This window comes from Chionomys nivalis, chromosome 5 (assembly GCF_950005125.1).
Source record: "Chionomys nivalis chromosome 5, mChiNiv1.1, whole genome shotgun sequence".
Classification (NCBI taxonomy): Eukaryota; Metazoa; Chordata; class Mammalia; order Rodentia; family Cricetidae; genus Chionomys; species Chionomys nivalis.
The window spans coordinates 2,850,008-2,868,740 of record NC_080090.1 but is presented as its reverse complement, the minus strand read 5'-3'; the positions used below and the strand labels follow the sequence as shown (position 1 = coordinate 2,868,740).

Below are 18,733 nucleotides of genomic sequence, written 5' to 3'. Positions count from 1 at the left end.
GTGTGTGTTCACATGTGTCTCCAATGACTAAAGCACAGTCAATAGAGCCCCTGCCCCACAAGCATGAGTCTGTGAGCTCAGATCCCTAGAACTCACATGTAAAGACAGTGAACGCCTATAAACGTGGTAGGGCGGATCCCTGGAGCTCAGTGGCCAGTCAGGTTAGCCAATGAGGAGTGCTCAGTTCAGTGAGGACACCGCTCAAAAGATGCTTACTGCTCTGACTGCTGGCTAATATCAACTGTAAAAATAAAGTGGAGAGCAACAGGCTGACATGACACCAACTCTGACCTCTACACCCATACACACACATGTGTACATGATACATCGGTCACACCACAGCACGGAGTAAACTAAAAATATGCTAAGCCAGAGAAGCCAGACAAAAAATAAGGTAAAAGCTATAGGATTGCATTTATAAAAAATTTCAAAAGAGGTTTAAAATAAATCAACAACGGTTGCCTGGCACAGGGGCATGTGAGCGGCTGGTTGTTTAGGGGTTAGACAAGGAATCCTGAGTCCTGCAGAGGTACTCTTGAACGTCACTTTCACGGCAGCTCTGTGAATGCAAACACTCATCAAAGCACAACCACGTATGAAAGTGACTGCCCTTAAAGTATGTCAATGAAATGTCAATACGGTTGTTTTTCAAAAATATCACTGTAGTATTTGCAAGCAGAGTGCAGAGCCTTTCTCCTCAGAAGCTAGAGTTTCTTCCTAAAGCACACACAGGGAGCAGCGTTCTCTACTGACCACAGAACACTATTCATACATTACTGCTTACACTTTGTTGTTTTGTCTCATGGTGCTGCGCATCAGACCCAGAGCCTTGCATATGCTAGTCCAGCGCTCTACCACTGAGCTACAGCCCCAGCCTGGTGTCATTTTCTATGGCTGCCACAACATAAGGAATGGCTTTCTATTCAAACACCGGGAAAATGTCTCTACCTTAAGAACACTTATCAGTTTCGCTCTTGGTGCCTTCTCTCTCTTCAGAAATTCATATAAGTAGATGTGGGCATTGGGGTTTGAGGGGAATTTTTCATCATACGCATAATTGGTGAGTATTTCTCGGGCTCCATCTTGATCACCATAGAATTCTAGCATCTGTATAAAATAAAGTATGTCTTACATTAATTCTGTAAAATAACTCCACAAAAATAAGATACAAAAGCCGCAACAATAAAAAAGAAATCACACGTGACAACAGCGACACTAATTCTGCTTTTCTAGCTCCCTACAACTTCTACAAACAAGATCAAAGGTCTACATGAGGTCTCATTCTTACCTTAAATTTGTTACTAGAAAATGTAGACACCCCCGCCCCCCAGTGTAGGAACTGTTCTTACAAGAAATCCAAGTCCCCAAAGTAGAGACCACTAATGACCAGGTGTAAGTCAGCTATCTCAGCGCCCTAACTTCGGGCTGAAGGAGTCCATGCTAACCACGGCTCCTACCTTTGAAGCGATTCACAGAGGAACTAGATTATCTTTCGGCAGGAAAAACGGTCTCTTTAGTACCAAGCAGCACCCAAGCCCTCAGTTCTTCTGCAAGGAGTCTGAGACACTGGGGCAGCTTTATAAGCTACCTAAAAGCCGCTGTGTTCCTCGGCCCCATGCTGTGACTTTGGTTTAGTGTTTTCCCACCTCCCTTCTACATGTCAGCAAATCTTTAGAATTATCCTGTTTTTACAGTATGTTCAACAGTAAAAATGCAGGCTTGCCAATCACAGTTACATCACTATTGCACATAGGTATCTGACCATGACAGGCATATCTACTTTTCTCATCAACGCCACCAAAAATTTCACAGAAACAACTAAGAAAAAAAGGATTAGCCAGTGTGGCAGTGGCACTCAAAGGCTGAGGTGGACGGATCTGAGTCTAACACTAGACTGATCTACAGAGTTCCAGGACAGCCAGGCCCACACAGAGAAACCCTGTTTTTCTTTTTTTCTTTTTTTTTGGGGGGTGGGGGGTGGGGAGGTCAGGAGGAGGAGGAGGAGGAGGAGGAGGAGGAGGAGGAGGAGGAAAGATTTATCTGGATGTAGAGTTCAGAGGGCTAGAATCCATCAAGACATGACTGAAGGCTTACTCTATGAAAGCAAGCAGCAAGTACTTCACATGACATTACTAGGAGCAGGATGGAAGCAGGATGCTCCTAGTGTCCACTTCCTCCAGCCAGGCCCCACCACATAAAGTTCCAATCTCACAAAGCTGGTGACCACCAAGCATTCAAGTACATTAGTCTTTATGGGGCATTTCACATTCAAACCATTAAAAAGTCAGCCAGGGGTAAAACTAAATGAGACTACATTACATAGCATATTAGTATTCATGTATACCTAGAGCGGGCCTCACACTGGCAACACCCCTCCCTCTGCATAAAACCCTGGCCTACGACAAGTGACTTACTTACCTCCACGTAACTCTTCACAAAAGGGTCCCAAACCCCGGGAGTTTTGAGCAACGCAGAAATACTTGCAGACGTCTTGCAGCTCTGGCTGAGCATGTGTTGAGTTTTTGCGGTGTAAGCATAATCATCCTCATCTGCTCAAACATAAGAAATTCGCTCATTCATTCAGAGAAGCCATAAGCAAAGCTCAAGTCTGGGTGGACGCTGGAACTCTAACAAGCGCAAAGAGAACTGGTTCCTCTTATGGGATTCCCAGCTCCCCAGCAGGGCATCGGCAAACAGTCTAGCCACCTCTAAAGAGCAACTATCCACCATACCCAAGGTCAGCTAAGAGCTGACTATCAACTAGTGCAAGCAATGAAGATCCTCCCTCTAAGCCAAATCACTGCACCGTCATCTCAGCAGAGGCAGAAAAAGACACGACAATGTTCAGTAGTTCTTTGTGTTATGAAAACAGTCACCAATCTAGGAACAGGACTCGCTCAATCTCAATTTTTTTAATTTTTTTAAAAATGTAATTAAACAGCTAACAGAGTTGCCGAAATCTGAGAAAAGGCAAGGCATCCTCTCTCGTGACTTCTGCTGCGATGCTAGGCTTCCATCAGGGCAATGAAGCAGGAAACGCAATGACGCCTAGACTGAAGAGGACAAAACTTACCTCCTTTCAGGTAACACGATTCTGGCACACAGAAAGTCTCAAGAAAACTGCACTAAAAACCTGAGAGCTAGGTGGGTGGAGCAGGCTCAGTGGTAACAGCACTAACTGCTCTTACAGAACCAGGGTTTCATTCCTAGCACCCACTTGTTGCTCGCAACCATTTATAAATCTAGTCCCAGGGGATGTGATGCCCTCTCCTGGCCTCTGCAATCACCAGAAGAAATGTATGTGGTGCAGGCACACATGCAGATAATACACATAAAATTTAATTTTGAAAAACTTTTTTTTAATATTTATTTATTTACTATGTATACAATATTCTGTCTGTATGCCTGAAGGCCAGAAGAGGGCGCCAGACCTCTTTACAGATGCTTGTGAGCCACCATGTGGTTGCTGGGAATTGAACTCAGGACCTTTGGAAGAGCAGGCAATGCTCTTAACCACTGAGCCATCTCTCCAGCCCCTTGAAAAACTTTATAAGCATTAACAATTCATTAAGATTGCAGGATATAAAACTGATACACAAAAATAGATTATATGATGGAGCACGGTGGTGTACACCTTAAATCCCAGCACCTAAGGTAGAGGCAGAAGGATCTCTGTGAGTTCCAAAACCAGCCTGGTCTACATGGTGAATTCCAGACAGTCAAGGCTACATAGAGACCCTGTCTCAAAAAAAAAAAAAAAAAAGAAAAGAAAAGAAAAAAAAGATTGCCATCTGCTTGCTTGAATTTTTGAGACAGAACACTGTGATATAACCCACCCTGACCTCAAACTCAAGACAGCTCATCCTCCAAGAGCAAGGTTTCTTCCATCCATCTGGACTAGCTCAGAGGTCTGTGAGCCCTGATGTGCAGCTGTCTGCCACCACAAGAAAGCTGGCTGTGCCGACTCACCCAGCTCTGACAGCTCCATCTTCTTCCTGGACCACGTGTAGTACTGTAAAAGCCCTTTGTAGGCCTGGACAAGGTTGATCAGCACTTCCTGAGAGGACGACTTCTCACCGTACCGCCATGCCTCTGCATCAGTGAGGTTTCTGCTTGCATCCTCCAGCATTCCATGATGTAAAAGATACAACGCGTGTTGTAAGGAGATCTGCACCAGTAAGAAAGACTCAGTCGCTGAAGTCAGAACTCTTAGTCAAAAACTCAGGAGAGGGGGCTGGAGAGATGGCTCAGTGGTTAAGAGCATTGCCTGCTCTTCCAAAGGTCCTGAGTTCAATTCCCAGCAACCACATGGTGGCTCACAACCATCTGCAATGAGGTTTGGTGCCCTCTTCTGGCCTGTAGGCATACAGACAGAACATTGTATACATAATAAAAATAAATATTTAAAAAAAAAAAAGCTCAGGAGAGTTAACACATGCTGGCCTAGTCCTATGAAACCTATGCAGTAGGACCCCACATAAAAGGGAAAACTCAACTGGATGGTGGTGGCGCATGCCTTTAATTCTAGCATTTGGAAGACATAGGCAGGTGGATCTCTGCGAGTTTGAGGACAGCCTGGTCTACACAGAGAAACCCTGCCTCGGAGAAAGGGAAAGGAAAGGAAAAAGGAAAGGAAAAAGGAAAGGAAAAGGAAAGGGAAAGGAAAGGAAAAAGGAAAGGAAAGGAAACGAAACGAAAGGAAAGAGGTGAAAGCTCAGACAGTGGTACAGTCCATACTCGGTCATCTACATTTAGACAGACATGAGAAACAACTAACTACGTAACTGAGAGTAACAGAATACAGTGCAACACAGTGAGGAAACTGGGCATCGAAGCCTGAACTGTCAGTCACTCGACGCTTCCTCCACCTGTCTTCAGTAACCCTTCAGAAGAGGCTGTTCAAGATTAAATGACATAATCTTATGTCTGCTTGACCTACAGTAGACAACATCCTAACAACTTCATACATGTCAAATATGCTTCACAGAAAACATCCTGCCAACAAGTGCTCAAGAATGGATTTAGTTTAGGAGGGAAACGGTATCCCAGAAACAAAAGCAAAAATAGCCATAGAGCTGGGCATGGTGGCACTCATCAATAATCCCAGCACCAGGCAGGCAGGCTGAGGTAGGACTGTGAGCTAGAGACCAGCCTGGGCTACAGAGCAAGGCACTGTCTCAAAAAAAAAAAAAAAAAAAAAAAAAAAAAGGAAAAGAAAAGAAAAGAAAAACATAAGCCAACAAAGGGGCTAGGAAGGTGATTCAGTGGTTAATCTCTGCTGAGAATGCATGAGGACCAGAGTCTGGATCCCCAGAACCCACAGGTCAAGCTGGGAGGACACAGCGGCCTGCCTATCACCCCAGTGCACAAGAAGTAGATACGGGATCCCAGAGCAAACTTGCTAGATAGATTAGCTGGGCAGAACCAGGGAGCTCTGGGTCAGCAAGAAACCCTGCCTCAATAGGTTAAGGTGAAGGAAATTCAAAAAGGCTCCTAGTATCAACATCAGACCTCCAGACTTACACACACAATCAGAAAATTGAGCAAGTAAAAACAAAATCAAGAGAGCCAGGAATGCACATTTATGCCCTGCAAGCTGTATGGTTTCTGTCATATTTACTCAACTTGTGGCTGAGTCCTAATACAACTTTATAGTCTTGAAAAAATTAACAAATTATTTAGAAAATTACTAAAGAATGATGCTTTTAGTTAGGGGCTATAATACTGTGGTGTGGTCTCAGTCCCTCTTGCAAAAAAACTATTATTAAAGACAGGACTTCGGAGAAAAGGTAACCACACAGCAGGAAAGTTGCAACATTTGAACACTGTTGTAGTGGGAGTGGCCGCCACCCAGCTAGCTTTACCCAAAATAATTACAGGAAAACTGTATTCTTTTAAACACTGCCTTGCCCATTAGTTCCAGTCTCTTAGTGGCTAATTCTCACATCTCGATTAGCCCATTTCTAATATTCTGTGTAGCACCACAAGCTGGTTTACCAGGAAAGATCTTAACCTGCATCTGTCTGGAGTGGGAGAATCATGGCGACTGCCTGACTTGGCTTCTTTCTCCCAGCATTCTGTTCTGTCTACTCTGCCTACCTATCAAATGGGCCAAGGCAGTTTCTTTATTAATTAACCAATAAAAGCAACAGATTAAAAAGAAATCACTCCCACATCAGAACATGTTCAAGTTCCTACTTTTGTTCAGTTTGCCTTTTTCTCAAAATGCCAGCTCGGCTCAAGTTCAGCAAACAGCTGAGAACTGGCTGTGTCCACAGTGAGGTCCAGTTTTATCTCTGAAGGCCTGAGCTTGACAGCCAGAGACAGACAACAGAGCTCCAATCAGATCACACAGAAGGTAGTTGACGGCCAGAGACAGACAACAGGGCTCCAATCAGATCACACAGAAGGTAGTTGACAGCCAGAGACAGACAACAGGGCTCCAATCAGATCACACAGAAGGTAGTTGACGGCCAGAGACAGACAACAGGGCTCCAATCAGATCACACAGAAGGTAGTTGACAGCCAGAGACAGACAACAGGGCTCCAATCAGATCACACAGAAGGTAGCTGGAAACCAGGTAGTTGCACAGAAGTGCTCTCCCAGCTCCTTTACCCACAGGGCTCATCTATTTTCCATGATTTTCTCACTCAGCACTGATACAGGCAATTAAAACAAACACACACTGAAAATACAAATTTATAAGTCTACGTTCTCACCTTTAGATAGTTCAAGACGCCAATATTTTTCATCCTGTCAGCAAAGTTATTAAAAGTCTCCACATTGCTTTTAGGATGATAAAATAGAATTTCACTTCCAAGCTTCCAAATGATCTATCAAAGCAGAAATTAAGAGTAAAATAATAAATCCTTATCTCATCCAGTTTCTTCCTATAAATTTTTGGGTTTTTTTTCCTGATTACAACATGTAAAAGCAACTTTCCCTCTCCACGGAACCACCACTGCTGGACTTTCCTACACTCCACCTACTAAAGCAGCACTCTTACTGGGTGGTAATCACTACATCTCAAAATGCGCTGTACTGGTGGCATGTCTGCTGCTGTGATCAAACACACGACCACAGCAACTGAAGGAAGGGTGTACTTAGGCTCACGTTCCAGAGGGTTAGTCTATGATGGCAGTACTAAGGCATGGCGGCAGGAACAAGCTCACATCTTGAACAGCAAGCCTGAAGCAGAAAGCAAGTTAGAAACAGTGTGGTCTTAAATTCTGGAAGTCACCTCTGGTGACAGACTTACTTTTTTTTTTTTTAAATATTTATTATGTATACAATATTCTGTCTACATGTATGCCTGCAGGCCCTTGCAAGCCAGAAGAGGGCACCAGACCCTATTACAGATGGCTGTGAGCCACTATGTGGTTGCTGGGAATTGAACTCAGGACCGTTGGAAGACCAGGCAATGCTCTTAACCGCTGAGCCATCTCTCCAGCCCGACAGACTTACTTCTTCCAGCAAGACTGTACCTCCTAACCCCACCCCCAAACAACGCCACCAGCAGGAACCAGTATTCAAGTGCCAGAGCCTATGGGGGCATTCTCATTCAAACCATTACACCAGGTAAGAATAACAGTGCCATTATTAACTTAGTACTCTTTAAAAAGCACCCGCCTTTAATCTCAGAACTCGGGAGGCAGAAGCAGGAGGATCTCTGTGAGTTCAATGCCAGCCTGGTCTACAAGCACTAGCTTCAAGACAGGCTCAAAAACTACAGGGAAACCCTGTCTCAAGAAAAAAAAAAGACACCATTAAGATGCATATTAAGTATAAGTTTAAAAATCAGTATAAAATGGTAAGTCCGAAAACAGGTCCCTACAGGACTCAATCTCACCTCCAAGTGCAGACAGTAGGCATGTCCGCACCCCCTGAACCTTCATCCACACTGAGTATATGTGCTACGCACTAAGGATGTCAATCTAAGAACATCTGTCATAAAAGACAAATTTTACTGAAATATATGTTCTCAGGCCATATTTTGGTGACAGAATTTGAGCTGTTTTTCTCGGGGAGCAAATACCTATTCCCTTTCAACCAAAAGTAGATTAATAAAATCAGGTGTCTTAAAAACAAGAAAAAGTTGCCTCTGCTTCCCCCTGCTGGGGTTACAGGTGTGCACCTCCACACCTGGCTTTTTATACAACAGGACATCAGGAGTGCTGGGCAAGAGCGTGAAGGCCTAGAGGAGGCAAGAGCTGAAGAAAGACCTGCTCCATTAAAGGTTAAGGGCAATGAGGCTAGAGAAGAAAACCCTAGTTAAAGAGATGGGGTCAGACAGGCAGACCAGGAAGAGGGTGACTTCCTAAGAAGTCCACAGCAATTAGAGGACCATGGCTGGTGAGCCAGAAAATGGGAAACCATCAGTGCTCTCAACCAGGGTTTGGAGAAGCTCCGTCTGCACTGTTAGTCAATAGGGAAATGCAAATCATAGCACGAGCAAATTCTAACTCACAACTCAAAGTATCAAAAAAAAAAAAAAAAAAAAGACAGGCGAAAAATGTAGAGCTCAATAAAAAATTATAAAAAAAAAAAAAAAACAGGCATGGTCACTTGTGCCTACCAGCCTCAAGAGGTTTAGACAAAGGACTGCTGTAAACCTGAGTCTGAGCCAGCATGTTATCCAAATCAAGACTTTCTCAGTAAGTAATTAAGTGGATGAATGAAGGAATGACCAATAAGGATGTGAAAAAATTAAAACATTAAATATTGCTGGTAGAAATATAAAGTGGAAAAGTCACTTTGGTATGGAGTTTGGTAAAACCTTAAGAGATTAAGAATAGTGTTATCATATAATAATCTACAATTCCACTCTTCAGTACACACCAAACAGAAATTACAGCAAGCACCATGCAAAAGCACACACATGAATGCTCAGAGAAAACACTGGTGGACAGATGCATGCAGTGTGGCATTCCATGCAGCGGGACACTGACAAAGGAAAGACGCAATCAGGCATGGTGGGGCCACGCCTGTGGGGCCACGCCTGTCATGCCAGCACCCAGGAAGCAGGGCAGGGGAGACAAAGGTCTACTGTGGGGAGAGCTAGAAGCGCAACTCCCAACAGCCACTGTGCCGCCTGCAGACTCCCACTCTGTCTACCTCGGGGGCGGCCTGTCTCTTGAAGGTGTCCGAGTCTTCCAGGGTCTGTAAGTAGCTGTGCATGTAGTCTGCAGCTTGCTCCCACTGGTGCTTCAGCAGGGCTTCTTGGATGAAGCTTAAACAAGCACTTGTTGTCTGAGTAAAATCCCTCTTCTTCTTCCCTCCGGTCACTGTAACAAAGACAGCCGACTCCAGCTCAGCTATTCAAAACTCAGTCAACACAAGCTTTAACAAGGACAGCGAGTACTACTGACCCAGCTACCCCAGGGTCCAGCCCACTGCCTTAAACCCTGACATCACACAGCATCAGTCTTAGTGGTCTCCTGACCCGTGATGGAATGCTGACACGTAATCCTGGGCAGATCTCACGCGAGGAGCCACTGCTCTCCATTCAGTCTAAAACTGGAAACTCAAAGGAGAACTTAACAAGGCAGGACTAAAGACATGTGCCACCGTACCCTGTTTTGACACTAATAACTTTTTGTTGTTTTTGGTTTTTTTGAGAAAGGGTTTCTCTGTAGATTTGGAGCCTGTCCTGGAACTCGCTCTGTAGAGCAGGCTGTCAAAGAAACTCAGAGATCTGCCTGCCTCTGCCTCACAAGTGCTGGGATTAAAGGCATGTGCCACCACCTTGACACTAGCAACTTTTAAGAGATCATCATGTAACCTCAGATACACTGCTTAAACTTTACCACCATTCATTTCCTCATGTGACTCACTGTCCCTCCAAACTGACTTACAGAAACTGAAACAAACAGAACTGATGTTAAATGTTCCCTCCATAGGAAAATAAAAATACACAACAGTCGGGGCTGGAGAGATGGCTCAGTGGTTAAGAGCATTGCCTACTCTTCCAAAGGTTCTGAGTTCAATTCCCAGCAACCACATGGTGGCTCCCAACCATCGGTAATGAGGTCTGGTGCCCTCTTCTGGCCTGCAGGCATATACACAGACAGAATATTGTATACATAATAAAGAAATAAATAAATATTAAAAAAAATACACAACAGTCAAAGCTGTGTGGCACATACCTGTAATGCGATCGTGGCTAAAAAACTGAGTCTGGGGTCTGCCTGAGCTATAGCAAGTCTCAAAAATCAAGTATTCATGCTTGGGAAGGGGGATAAATACGTAATAAATACCATTGGATTTACAAAGCAATTGAGGAAAACGTGATAACCTTATCTATTTTGTTGAGATAAAATACAAATTAAAATTTACTCTAAGCCAGGCAGTGGTGGCACATGCCTTTAATTCCAACACTCAGGAGGCAGAGGCAGGCGGATCTCTGTGAGTTTGAGGCCAGCCTGGTCTACAAGAGCTAGTTCCAAGACAGGCTCCAAAGCTACAGAGAGACCCTGTCTTGAAAAACCAAAGTGAATGAGTGAATGAATGAATAAATAAATTTACTCTAATAGTTAAGTCCCAACAATCTCAACAAAGCTTTTAAGTTATTTTGATCAATTATCTACAACCAATAGTTACAATGTCTCAACTCAAAAGAAACTCTAATGCTTGCAAAATATGAGAATATGATATATACTTTCTGCAAAGAAAAATCAATATTCTAAAACTCCCACCTACTAGCTTTTTTATTCATCATTTAAAAACTGGTAACAGAATATTACTTTTTTTTTTTTTTTTTTTGTTTTGTTTTTTTTTTGTTTTTCGAGACAAGGTTTCTCTGTGGTTTTGGAGCCTGTCCTGGAACTAGTTCTTGTAGACCAGGCTGGTCTCGAACCCACAGAGATCCGCCTGCCTCTGCCTCCCAAGTGCTGGGATTAAAGGCGTGCGCCACCACAGCCCAGCAGAATATTACATTTTTATGATTTAGATTCCACCAGATCTACTTTAAACATAAAATAATTCCATTTTAAAAATCCATCATGTACTGAAAATTTTTCACTTGCAACTATTGAACTTAGAAAACAATTTATACGACACCATAAAACCATCAAGACAGTTTAATAAGTACTGCAAGACAGTACACAGAACATATTTCATAGGGGATATATAAGTTAAAAAGATAACGACCACAGACTCTCAGCAGGGCATGGTGGTACACGCCCGTCATGCCATCAATCACAAGACAAAGACAGGAGGATCGCAGCAAGTTTGAGGCCAACCTGGTCTGCATAGCCAGTTCCGGGCTAATCAAGGCTGATCAGCAAGACCCTATCTAGAAGAGGGCTGGAGGGGGAAGAAGCCTACAGCATGAAAGAATGGATGAAGAAAGTATGGAATATATACATATTAGAGTACTACTCAGCAGTAAAAAACAATGACTTCTTGAATTTTGCATGCAAATGGACGGAAATAGAAAACACTATCCTGAGTGAGGTAAGCCAGACCCAAAAAGAGGAACATGGGATGTACTCACTCATATTTGGTTGCTAGCCATAAATAAAGGACATTGAGCCTATAATTCAAGATCCTAGAGAAGCTAAATAAGAAGGTGAACCCAAAGAAAAACATATAGGCATCCTCCTGAATATTAACCTTCATCAGGCGATGAAAGGAGACAGAGACCCACATTGGAGCATCGGACTGAAATCTCAAGGTCCAAATCAGGAGCAGAAGGAGAGAGAGCACGAGCAAGGAACTCAGGACCGCGAGGGGTGCACCCACACACTGAGACAATAGGGATGTTCTATCGGGAACTCACCAAGGCCAGCTGGCCCGGGTTGGAAAAAGCATGGGATAAAACCGGACTCGCTGAACATAGCAGACAATGAGGACTACTGAGAAGTCAAGAACAATGGCAATGGGTTTTTGATCCTACTGCACGTACTGGCTTTGTGGGAGCCTAGGCAGTTTGGATGCTCACCTTACTAGACCTGGATGGAGGTGGGTGGTCCTTGGACTTCCCACAGGGCAGGGAACCCTGATTGCTCTTAGGGCTGACAAGGAAGGGGGACTTGATTGGGGGAGGGGGAGGGAAATGGGAGGTGGTGGCAGGGAGGAGGCAGAAATCTTTAAGAAATGAATTAATTAATTAAAAAAAAACAGGATTTGAGATTGGACAGACCTGATTTGCTCTCTGCATCATTACTTAAGAGTTTAACTTCTTTGTAATTCAGTGTCGTCACACAAAATATGCCAGTGCACACATTTACTGGGACTAACACACATGACTAACTTACTGGGAATATATATTAAGTGAATTCTTCTTTTTAAATGGGAGCTAAATCCTAGGAGCCAAGGAAAGCATCGAGAGCAGTAGGAAAAGTGCTGGTGTAGGTATATTTAAAGGTCTGACACACAGCAGTACACGGATCGCTGATTCTTTATATGCTCTAAGAGAAGTTAAGCCATTAAAAACCTGTCTACATCTACATTCAATTAAAATGGAAAAAAATGCATTTTAAACCTATTACATCAATTCTATAAGGAATTTTCTTCATTGAATCAACAGAAATTTCCTTAACATTCCTGTGTATGTGTTCCTCAATGAGATACCAATATTCTGCCAATGCCAAAGATAAAAGTGCTCAGTAAAAAGAACTAAAAATCTAAAAATAAATATATACCTATCATAATATAGACTATGTATTAGCTTAAATGCAAAAAAATTTACAAAACTGATTTCTTATCATTTCCTTTTGGTCTATAGCTGTAAGCAAGAAAAGGAAAACGTTCCATCTAATCTTAGTAAGATAATCAAGCATCATGGTTCACACCTGTAATCCCGGCACTTGGAGGCTAAGGCAAGGGAACAACCATGAGTTCAAAACCAGCCTGAGCTACATTAAGTGTGTTCCAGGTCAGTCGGGGATAAACAGCAAGACCCTGTCTTAACAATAACAACAGATAAAATAAAATAAGCGGGGAGGGAGGAAGAACGAACTAGCTCGGTTATTCATTTTGCATCTGGGTGCAATCTCAGCACTTCCTGGAATGAGAAGTGAAAGGCTTCGGTGTCGTCCACTTACCGACAGTTTCTATGCGCTCCTGAAGCCATGGGAAATGCATTCCAGGATTAGATAACACAGAAGCTTCTCTCTTGTCACGCTCTGCCACCGCAAGCCTTGTCAATTCGTCACGGAATTTGCTCATATTTATTCCAAATCGAGAGTATCAGTTAGCTTCAGTACATGTTAATCCTCAGGCAACTGAATGGAACAGAAGAATAGCCATCTTTTCTAATAAATATCACTTGCAGCAGAACCCATTGTATCTCACAGATCTTTTAAAGTAAAAGTTGAATCTGGTTAAGTCAGCAACAGCCCAAACTGAAGTTCCACTTTTCAAAAAGAGAAGACTGGGAACAACAGAGGACCTAAGCTCAGTTCCCAGCACCCATGTAAGAGCTCGTGATCTTCTCGAACCCAGGGCACCCAATGACCTCAACGGGAGTATACATAGTGCATATACATGCAGTCAAACACTAATACACATAATTTTTTTAATCCATAAAAAGATAAAGGATACTGTTAAACTATGTATCAAGCACACTCAAAAATTAGACAATCCTTAAGTACAAAGTAAAAACCTAAAGCTACAGAAAGAAATTGAGCAATACCTAACAACACAATATAACAAGTACAATAATAGCAGTAGCCAGTATTTACCGGGACTTAACTACATACTTAGCCTAAAATTATCTAATTTAATCACGGAAGCAACCTTATTTTCTTCCACGTTAGGAATGAAAACGGTAGGACCTAGACAAAGTATGCAACTTGACAAAAAAAAAAAAAAAACAAGAGTCTAAGAAATGCAGAGCACAGACCAGCTAGTGTAACAAAAACCAGGAGGTGGGCAGGGGCCATGGCAAATAAATGGCTCTACAAACGCAGCCATAGGCCATTGTGCTTGAAGATAACTGTCAAGATGCTAAGACCCCTGTTCTGTCAACCTACCGAGTACTGAAGCTTTGCGATGAAGGAACTACGATTTACAATTCCACCAAATTTCCCTCCTTTCTGCAATCCTACAGCACTACCCTAGTTCCGGACACCTTCAGATTTGTCCAGAATTAATACAATGGTGTCTCTTTTTGTTTGTTTTCTGCGGTGCTAGAGATGGAACCCGGAGCCTTGTGCCTGTTGACAAACGATTTCTTTCTTTTTTTCTTTTTCTTTTCTTTTTTTCTTTTTCTTTTTTTTTTTTTTTTTTTTTTTTTTTGAGACAGGGTTTCTCTGTAGCTTTGGAGCCTGTCCTAGAACTAGCTCTTGTAGACCAGGGTGGCCTTGAACTCACAGAGATCCGCCTGCCTCTGCCTCCCAAATGCTAGGATTAAAGGCATGTGCCACCACCACTCGGTACAATTTATTTAAGCTACGTTGTTTATTGCGCGGGGTAGGCCAGTGAATAATTTACAGGGGTCCTTGCACCACGGATCGACCTCACCTGGCTTGACGGTAATCTCTACGACCTGCTGGGCCATCTCCCAAGAGCTGCCTCAAATTCTGTTTCTCTGCCTTCCATCCGGATTAAGCTTTCAAAAAATCAAATTCAGCCGTTCGGCGCAAAAGCTTGAAGTAACACCTGAATGTGAAATCAATCGTCGTGGCGGTTGCCACGGTAACCAAAACTTCACAGTCCCAGTAACTCACGTTCCCAGAACCCAAGATTACAGAAAGTCAGCAGGAAATAGCAGAAGGGAGAAGCGGACGCTCACAGGCCTCCTCCAAGTCCACTGCGCGCTAAGGGCGCACAGACCCCGCGCGCGGCTACGGCGGGGCTCCAGAGTTTGCGGGTCCCCACGCCACCGACTGCCAGAGAAAACCCTCTCCGGAAGCCGAGTTAGCGAGCGCTTCCCATGAGCTTGCGCAGAACCAGCCCTGCCAGCGTTTGGGGAGTGCGCATGAGTAGCCCCGCCCCTCCCCCTGTGCGTGGCCGCGGGGGGGGGGGGCGCGACAGAGTCTCTCCAGCTCTGCTGAGTCTTCAGAGCATGACCCGGATGTGGATGCTAGTTTCCGCGTTCCCGATGGTTTGCCCCGGATTTACATCTTGGTCTGTGCCACCTGGCAAAACCAAGGTTTCCGTCGCGAAGTCGAGTGTGAGGAGGGGGCACGTAGCCGATTCTGATTGCTGCTTTGGGAATTATTTTTATTAAAATTTTTAGGATTCGATTTAAGGGATTTGCTGCCTTTACAGGTTGAGCAAGAATGCATTTTTCCTTATCGACGTGGATTGTTCTAGGGATCGGCATGGAGTTCGCTTTCAAGAGGAACTCTGACAGCCGTATATTAATTATGGAGGTGGATAATGGAATTGTTAGGCCGCGTGAAAAGGGGAAGGGCTTAGGGAAGATATCCCGAAGAATGGCCAGAGATGTGTGGAAAAATACTGTCTGAAGGACTGATCTGTTACTGGACAGATTATCAGAGTTGTGAGCAAGCACTCATGAGTAAAAGCTAAATGGAGGCAACCTTAGAGCCATCGGAAGAAAAAAAACTGTTCTTAGTTATGAATGCGTAAGTGACGGTATGGACGCCTCCAAAGCTCTGAATTTGCTGCTGAGAATAGAATCTGAGTATCATGGGAATTAACAGCTCTATAAAAAGCTTGTATATAAGAGGGATTTTTTTTAATGCTACAGATACTTTATTTGTTTTCTTCATAGCCCATACACAGCAGCCATAGGCACTGGAGAGAGGTTCTTCAGATTGTTTTGGGCACTAGTCCTTGCCCTTCAGCCTGTTCTTTTTGTTGTTGCTCTTTTTGTATTGCTTTAGGTTTTCTAGGCCAAGTCTCTACATAGCCCTAGCTGTTCAGGAACTCACTGTGCAGTTAAGGCTGACCTAGAACTCATACAGATCCATAGAATTCATAAGAGTTATGCCTGCCTCTGTTTCCTAAGCGCTGGGGTTAAATGCATACACTGCTATGCCTGTCCTTTAAACCTGTGCTTTTTTAACTACAGGCAAAGGTAAATTAACTGACGAAGTGGCCAAGGAGGGATGGTCACACACACTAAGACAGTGATTAGCTTGTCATCTGGAAGCGTGGTTCATCAAAATCAACTGATTTTTCTGTTTGTTCATGCTCATAAAAATGGAAAATATTGAGCATGACTTTAGCCCCAACACTTGAGAGGCAGAGACAGGTGGATCTCTGAGTTTGAGACCAGCCTAATCTTCAGAGGGAGTTCCAGGACTGCCAGGGCTATTACAGAGAGAAATCCTATCTCAAGAAAATAAGGAGGGGGGTTCTGATGTCATAGTTTCAAATATCTCTTAACATTGGGAGCTAGAAATGAGAAATCCATTTACTTTACGTTCCTTACACACCACTTCCCTTTCCCCAGTACAATTCTGGATGAAATTTGTTGAGAAGGAGAATGCACAAAAGCTTTCTGGATTCCAGCCTAGAAGAATGTATGTTACAAGGGAGAGGAAATTATTCTCATAGTTGCTTTCCACTAACAGAGCAACTTAGTAATGCTGGTAACTATTTTCTAAAAGCTTTGGAGGCATCTTGAAAAATATTGTTCCCAAAATCCTTTTCTGTATATATAAAAAAACTTCACATAATCAAGCAGTCGAAAAACATCACAAATAAACTACACTACATCACAATAGTATGGGTGAAAAGAGAATGTGGCAAAAATAAAAGCATAAAAACAAAGCCAAGTTGCATGGCAGAGTAGAGACTCACCATATGGAAACGGATCAACACTCATTCCACCTTATGTAATAAATTTAGTGTTTAGCAAAATCATTTATTTCTCCCTACTTTATGTCTTGTCTGGACTTAGCTGAATGATCTTCTATTCTATGAGTTACTGGCTGGGGTCACTCAAGCAACTTTCTTCAGCTATGACTTGGGCTGAAATAGCTTCATCCCATCGTCTGGTTGTTGTGGTGTGGTGTTAAACTGATTGGAATAGACCTGTATCTCACTTAAATTACCCCAAGTCATGTATCTTAAACTTGTTGCCTGGAGTCCTCCTTCACAATAAAAGCCAGAAGTATAAGCCCAGGACTAGAATTGCTATAGTACCACTTTCATCATATTTTCTTAGCCCAAACCACTACAACTTGGTGCCTACAGATAACTACCACGTTAACGTTCAGTTTGAATTGGGAGTTTATGTAGGGTTTAGCTTGCTTCTGCTACACCTGTTGAACTGGAACTATTCATGTGGTTGCTTTCAGCCAATAACTGCTCTAAACTCTGAGATGACCACTTTTTTATCTTCTCTACGTGTCTAGAACCAAGGCACTGAATGATGCCTGTGCTTTCTTTATGGTGCTCATATGCCAGGAGCTCTTTCTTCATCCATCCTCTCTCCAGAAGGCTAGCCTGGGCTTCTTTCCATGGGGGCTCAGGTACCAAACGAGGAGGGGGAAATTGAGGCTGTGCCTTTAGAACAGTCTTTTCCCAAATCTCAGCCTAGTGTAGGGTCCTAGCCCATGTATTTCAGAGAAGCTATACTTAGATAAAATTAGAGTCACACCACAGTCTGAGGAACTTGGAAAAGAAACAAAAGCTCTATGCTTACCCAAGCAATGTTACCTTGGAGGTTGGAATCAGGGAAATTTCAATCCTGGAAGCGGTTGCAGGTCACACATAATAGAGTAGCTGAAGCAGCAGAATGCACTATGGAGTGAGATGTTGTGGAACTCACTGTGGATTTTGGTTTTTGTTTTGAAGACAGAAATCTTACTATATAGACCAGGCTGGCCTCCTCCCTCAGCCTCCCGAGCACTGGGGTTGCAGATGTGTGCCCCCAGATGTGTGCCCCCAGATGTGTGCCCCCAAGAGCGACATGCACACAGCCTTTATAAAGGACTTTCCTGAGTCCAAGGTCCTAGAACTAAGTCAGCAGAGAATGGAAGATTAATTCAAGGTTAAGATGAACAACTGTTCTATGTGGCAAAAGAAAAAAGGATGGGGAAGGAAGGGAAGAAGGGAAAAAGCAAGGAATGAATTTCCTCACGATAGGACAGAGATCTCATTAAAAGATTTATCATACAAATTCTACAGTATCTATTACTCAGGAAAACAAAGATGAGGATCAGCAAGACAGCTCAGCAGGTAAACACACCACAAAAACCTAATAACCTGAGTTTGATCCTTGGAACACACGGTGGAAGGAGAGAACCAACTCCCAAAAGTTGCCCTCTGACCTTTGCATGTATGTGTGCACGCACATAAGCACGTGTGTGTACATTCAACAACACTAAAGTCATTTTAAAAAAGAAATAAAACCTGAAACTTACGTGGACTGTGTAAGTTGATCTAGTGGTGTCTGTAACACTAGGAACATCTTCTATTGGCCAAGGTGAAAACTCTAGAAAATAGTACACTAACTTTCATTTCATTTTTATCCTTCTTCAAGAAATTGCCATACTTTTCTGCATTGATTACACCTTCATTAAATCAGTAAGTTTAGTTACAGGAATGGGCTCTTCTGTAATTTAAAGTTTGTCTAAATAGAAAAAATAAAGATTCTACTTTTTAATCTTGGATTATAGTTAAAAATCATGATGCAAATAAAATGGCAAATCAGTTTTATGTAGACACTAAGCATATCTAGTTACGGAACTAAAATGAAGTCTTGTGGGAAAAATTACATTAACCTTTTAAATAGTTTGTGTATGACTTCTAAAACTTAAATTATAAGCCGGGAGGTGGTGGCGCACGTCTTTAATCCCAGCACTTGGG

At 43.0% G+C, this 18,733-nt stretch overlaps 1 protein-coding gene across 7 annotated transcripts in view; it reads right to left on the bottom strand.

The window, feature by feature from the left end:
- The window catches only part of Taf1a (TATA-box binding protein associated factor, RNA polymerase I subunit A), a 118,607-nt gene extending 103,718 nt beyond the window's left edge, over positions 1-14,889 (bottom strand). For 4 of the 7 annotated variants that reach the window (XR_009057157.1, XM_057770558.1, XM_057770561.1 and 1 more), the window contains exons 1-7: positions 14,468-14,888; positions 13,048-13,227; positions 9,116-9,285; positions 6,721-6,834; positions 3,970-4,168; positions 2,419-2,549; positions 949-1,107 (exon numbers count right to left, since the gene is read on the bottom strand). Coding sequence is in view for 6 of the 7 variants with exons in the window: in XM_057770558.1 (XP_057626541.1) it covers positions 949-1,107; positions 2,419-2,549; positions 3,970-4,168; positions 6,721-6,834; positions 9,116-9,285; positions 13,048-13,171 (897 nt within the window). In the remaining variant the exon portion in view is untranslated. Of the gene's footprint in view, positions 1-948; positions 1,108-2,418; positions 2,550-3,969; positions 4,169-6,720; positions 6,835-9,115; positions 9,286-13,047; positions 13,228-13,977; positions 14,106-14,467 lie in introns of those variants that run through there. The other 3 variants (XM_057770563.1, XM_057770559.1, XM_057770560.1) reach the window with 3 other exon arrangements.
- Positions 14,890-18,733: the final 3,844 nt, after the last annotated feature.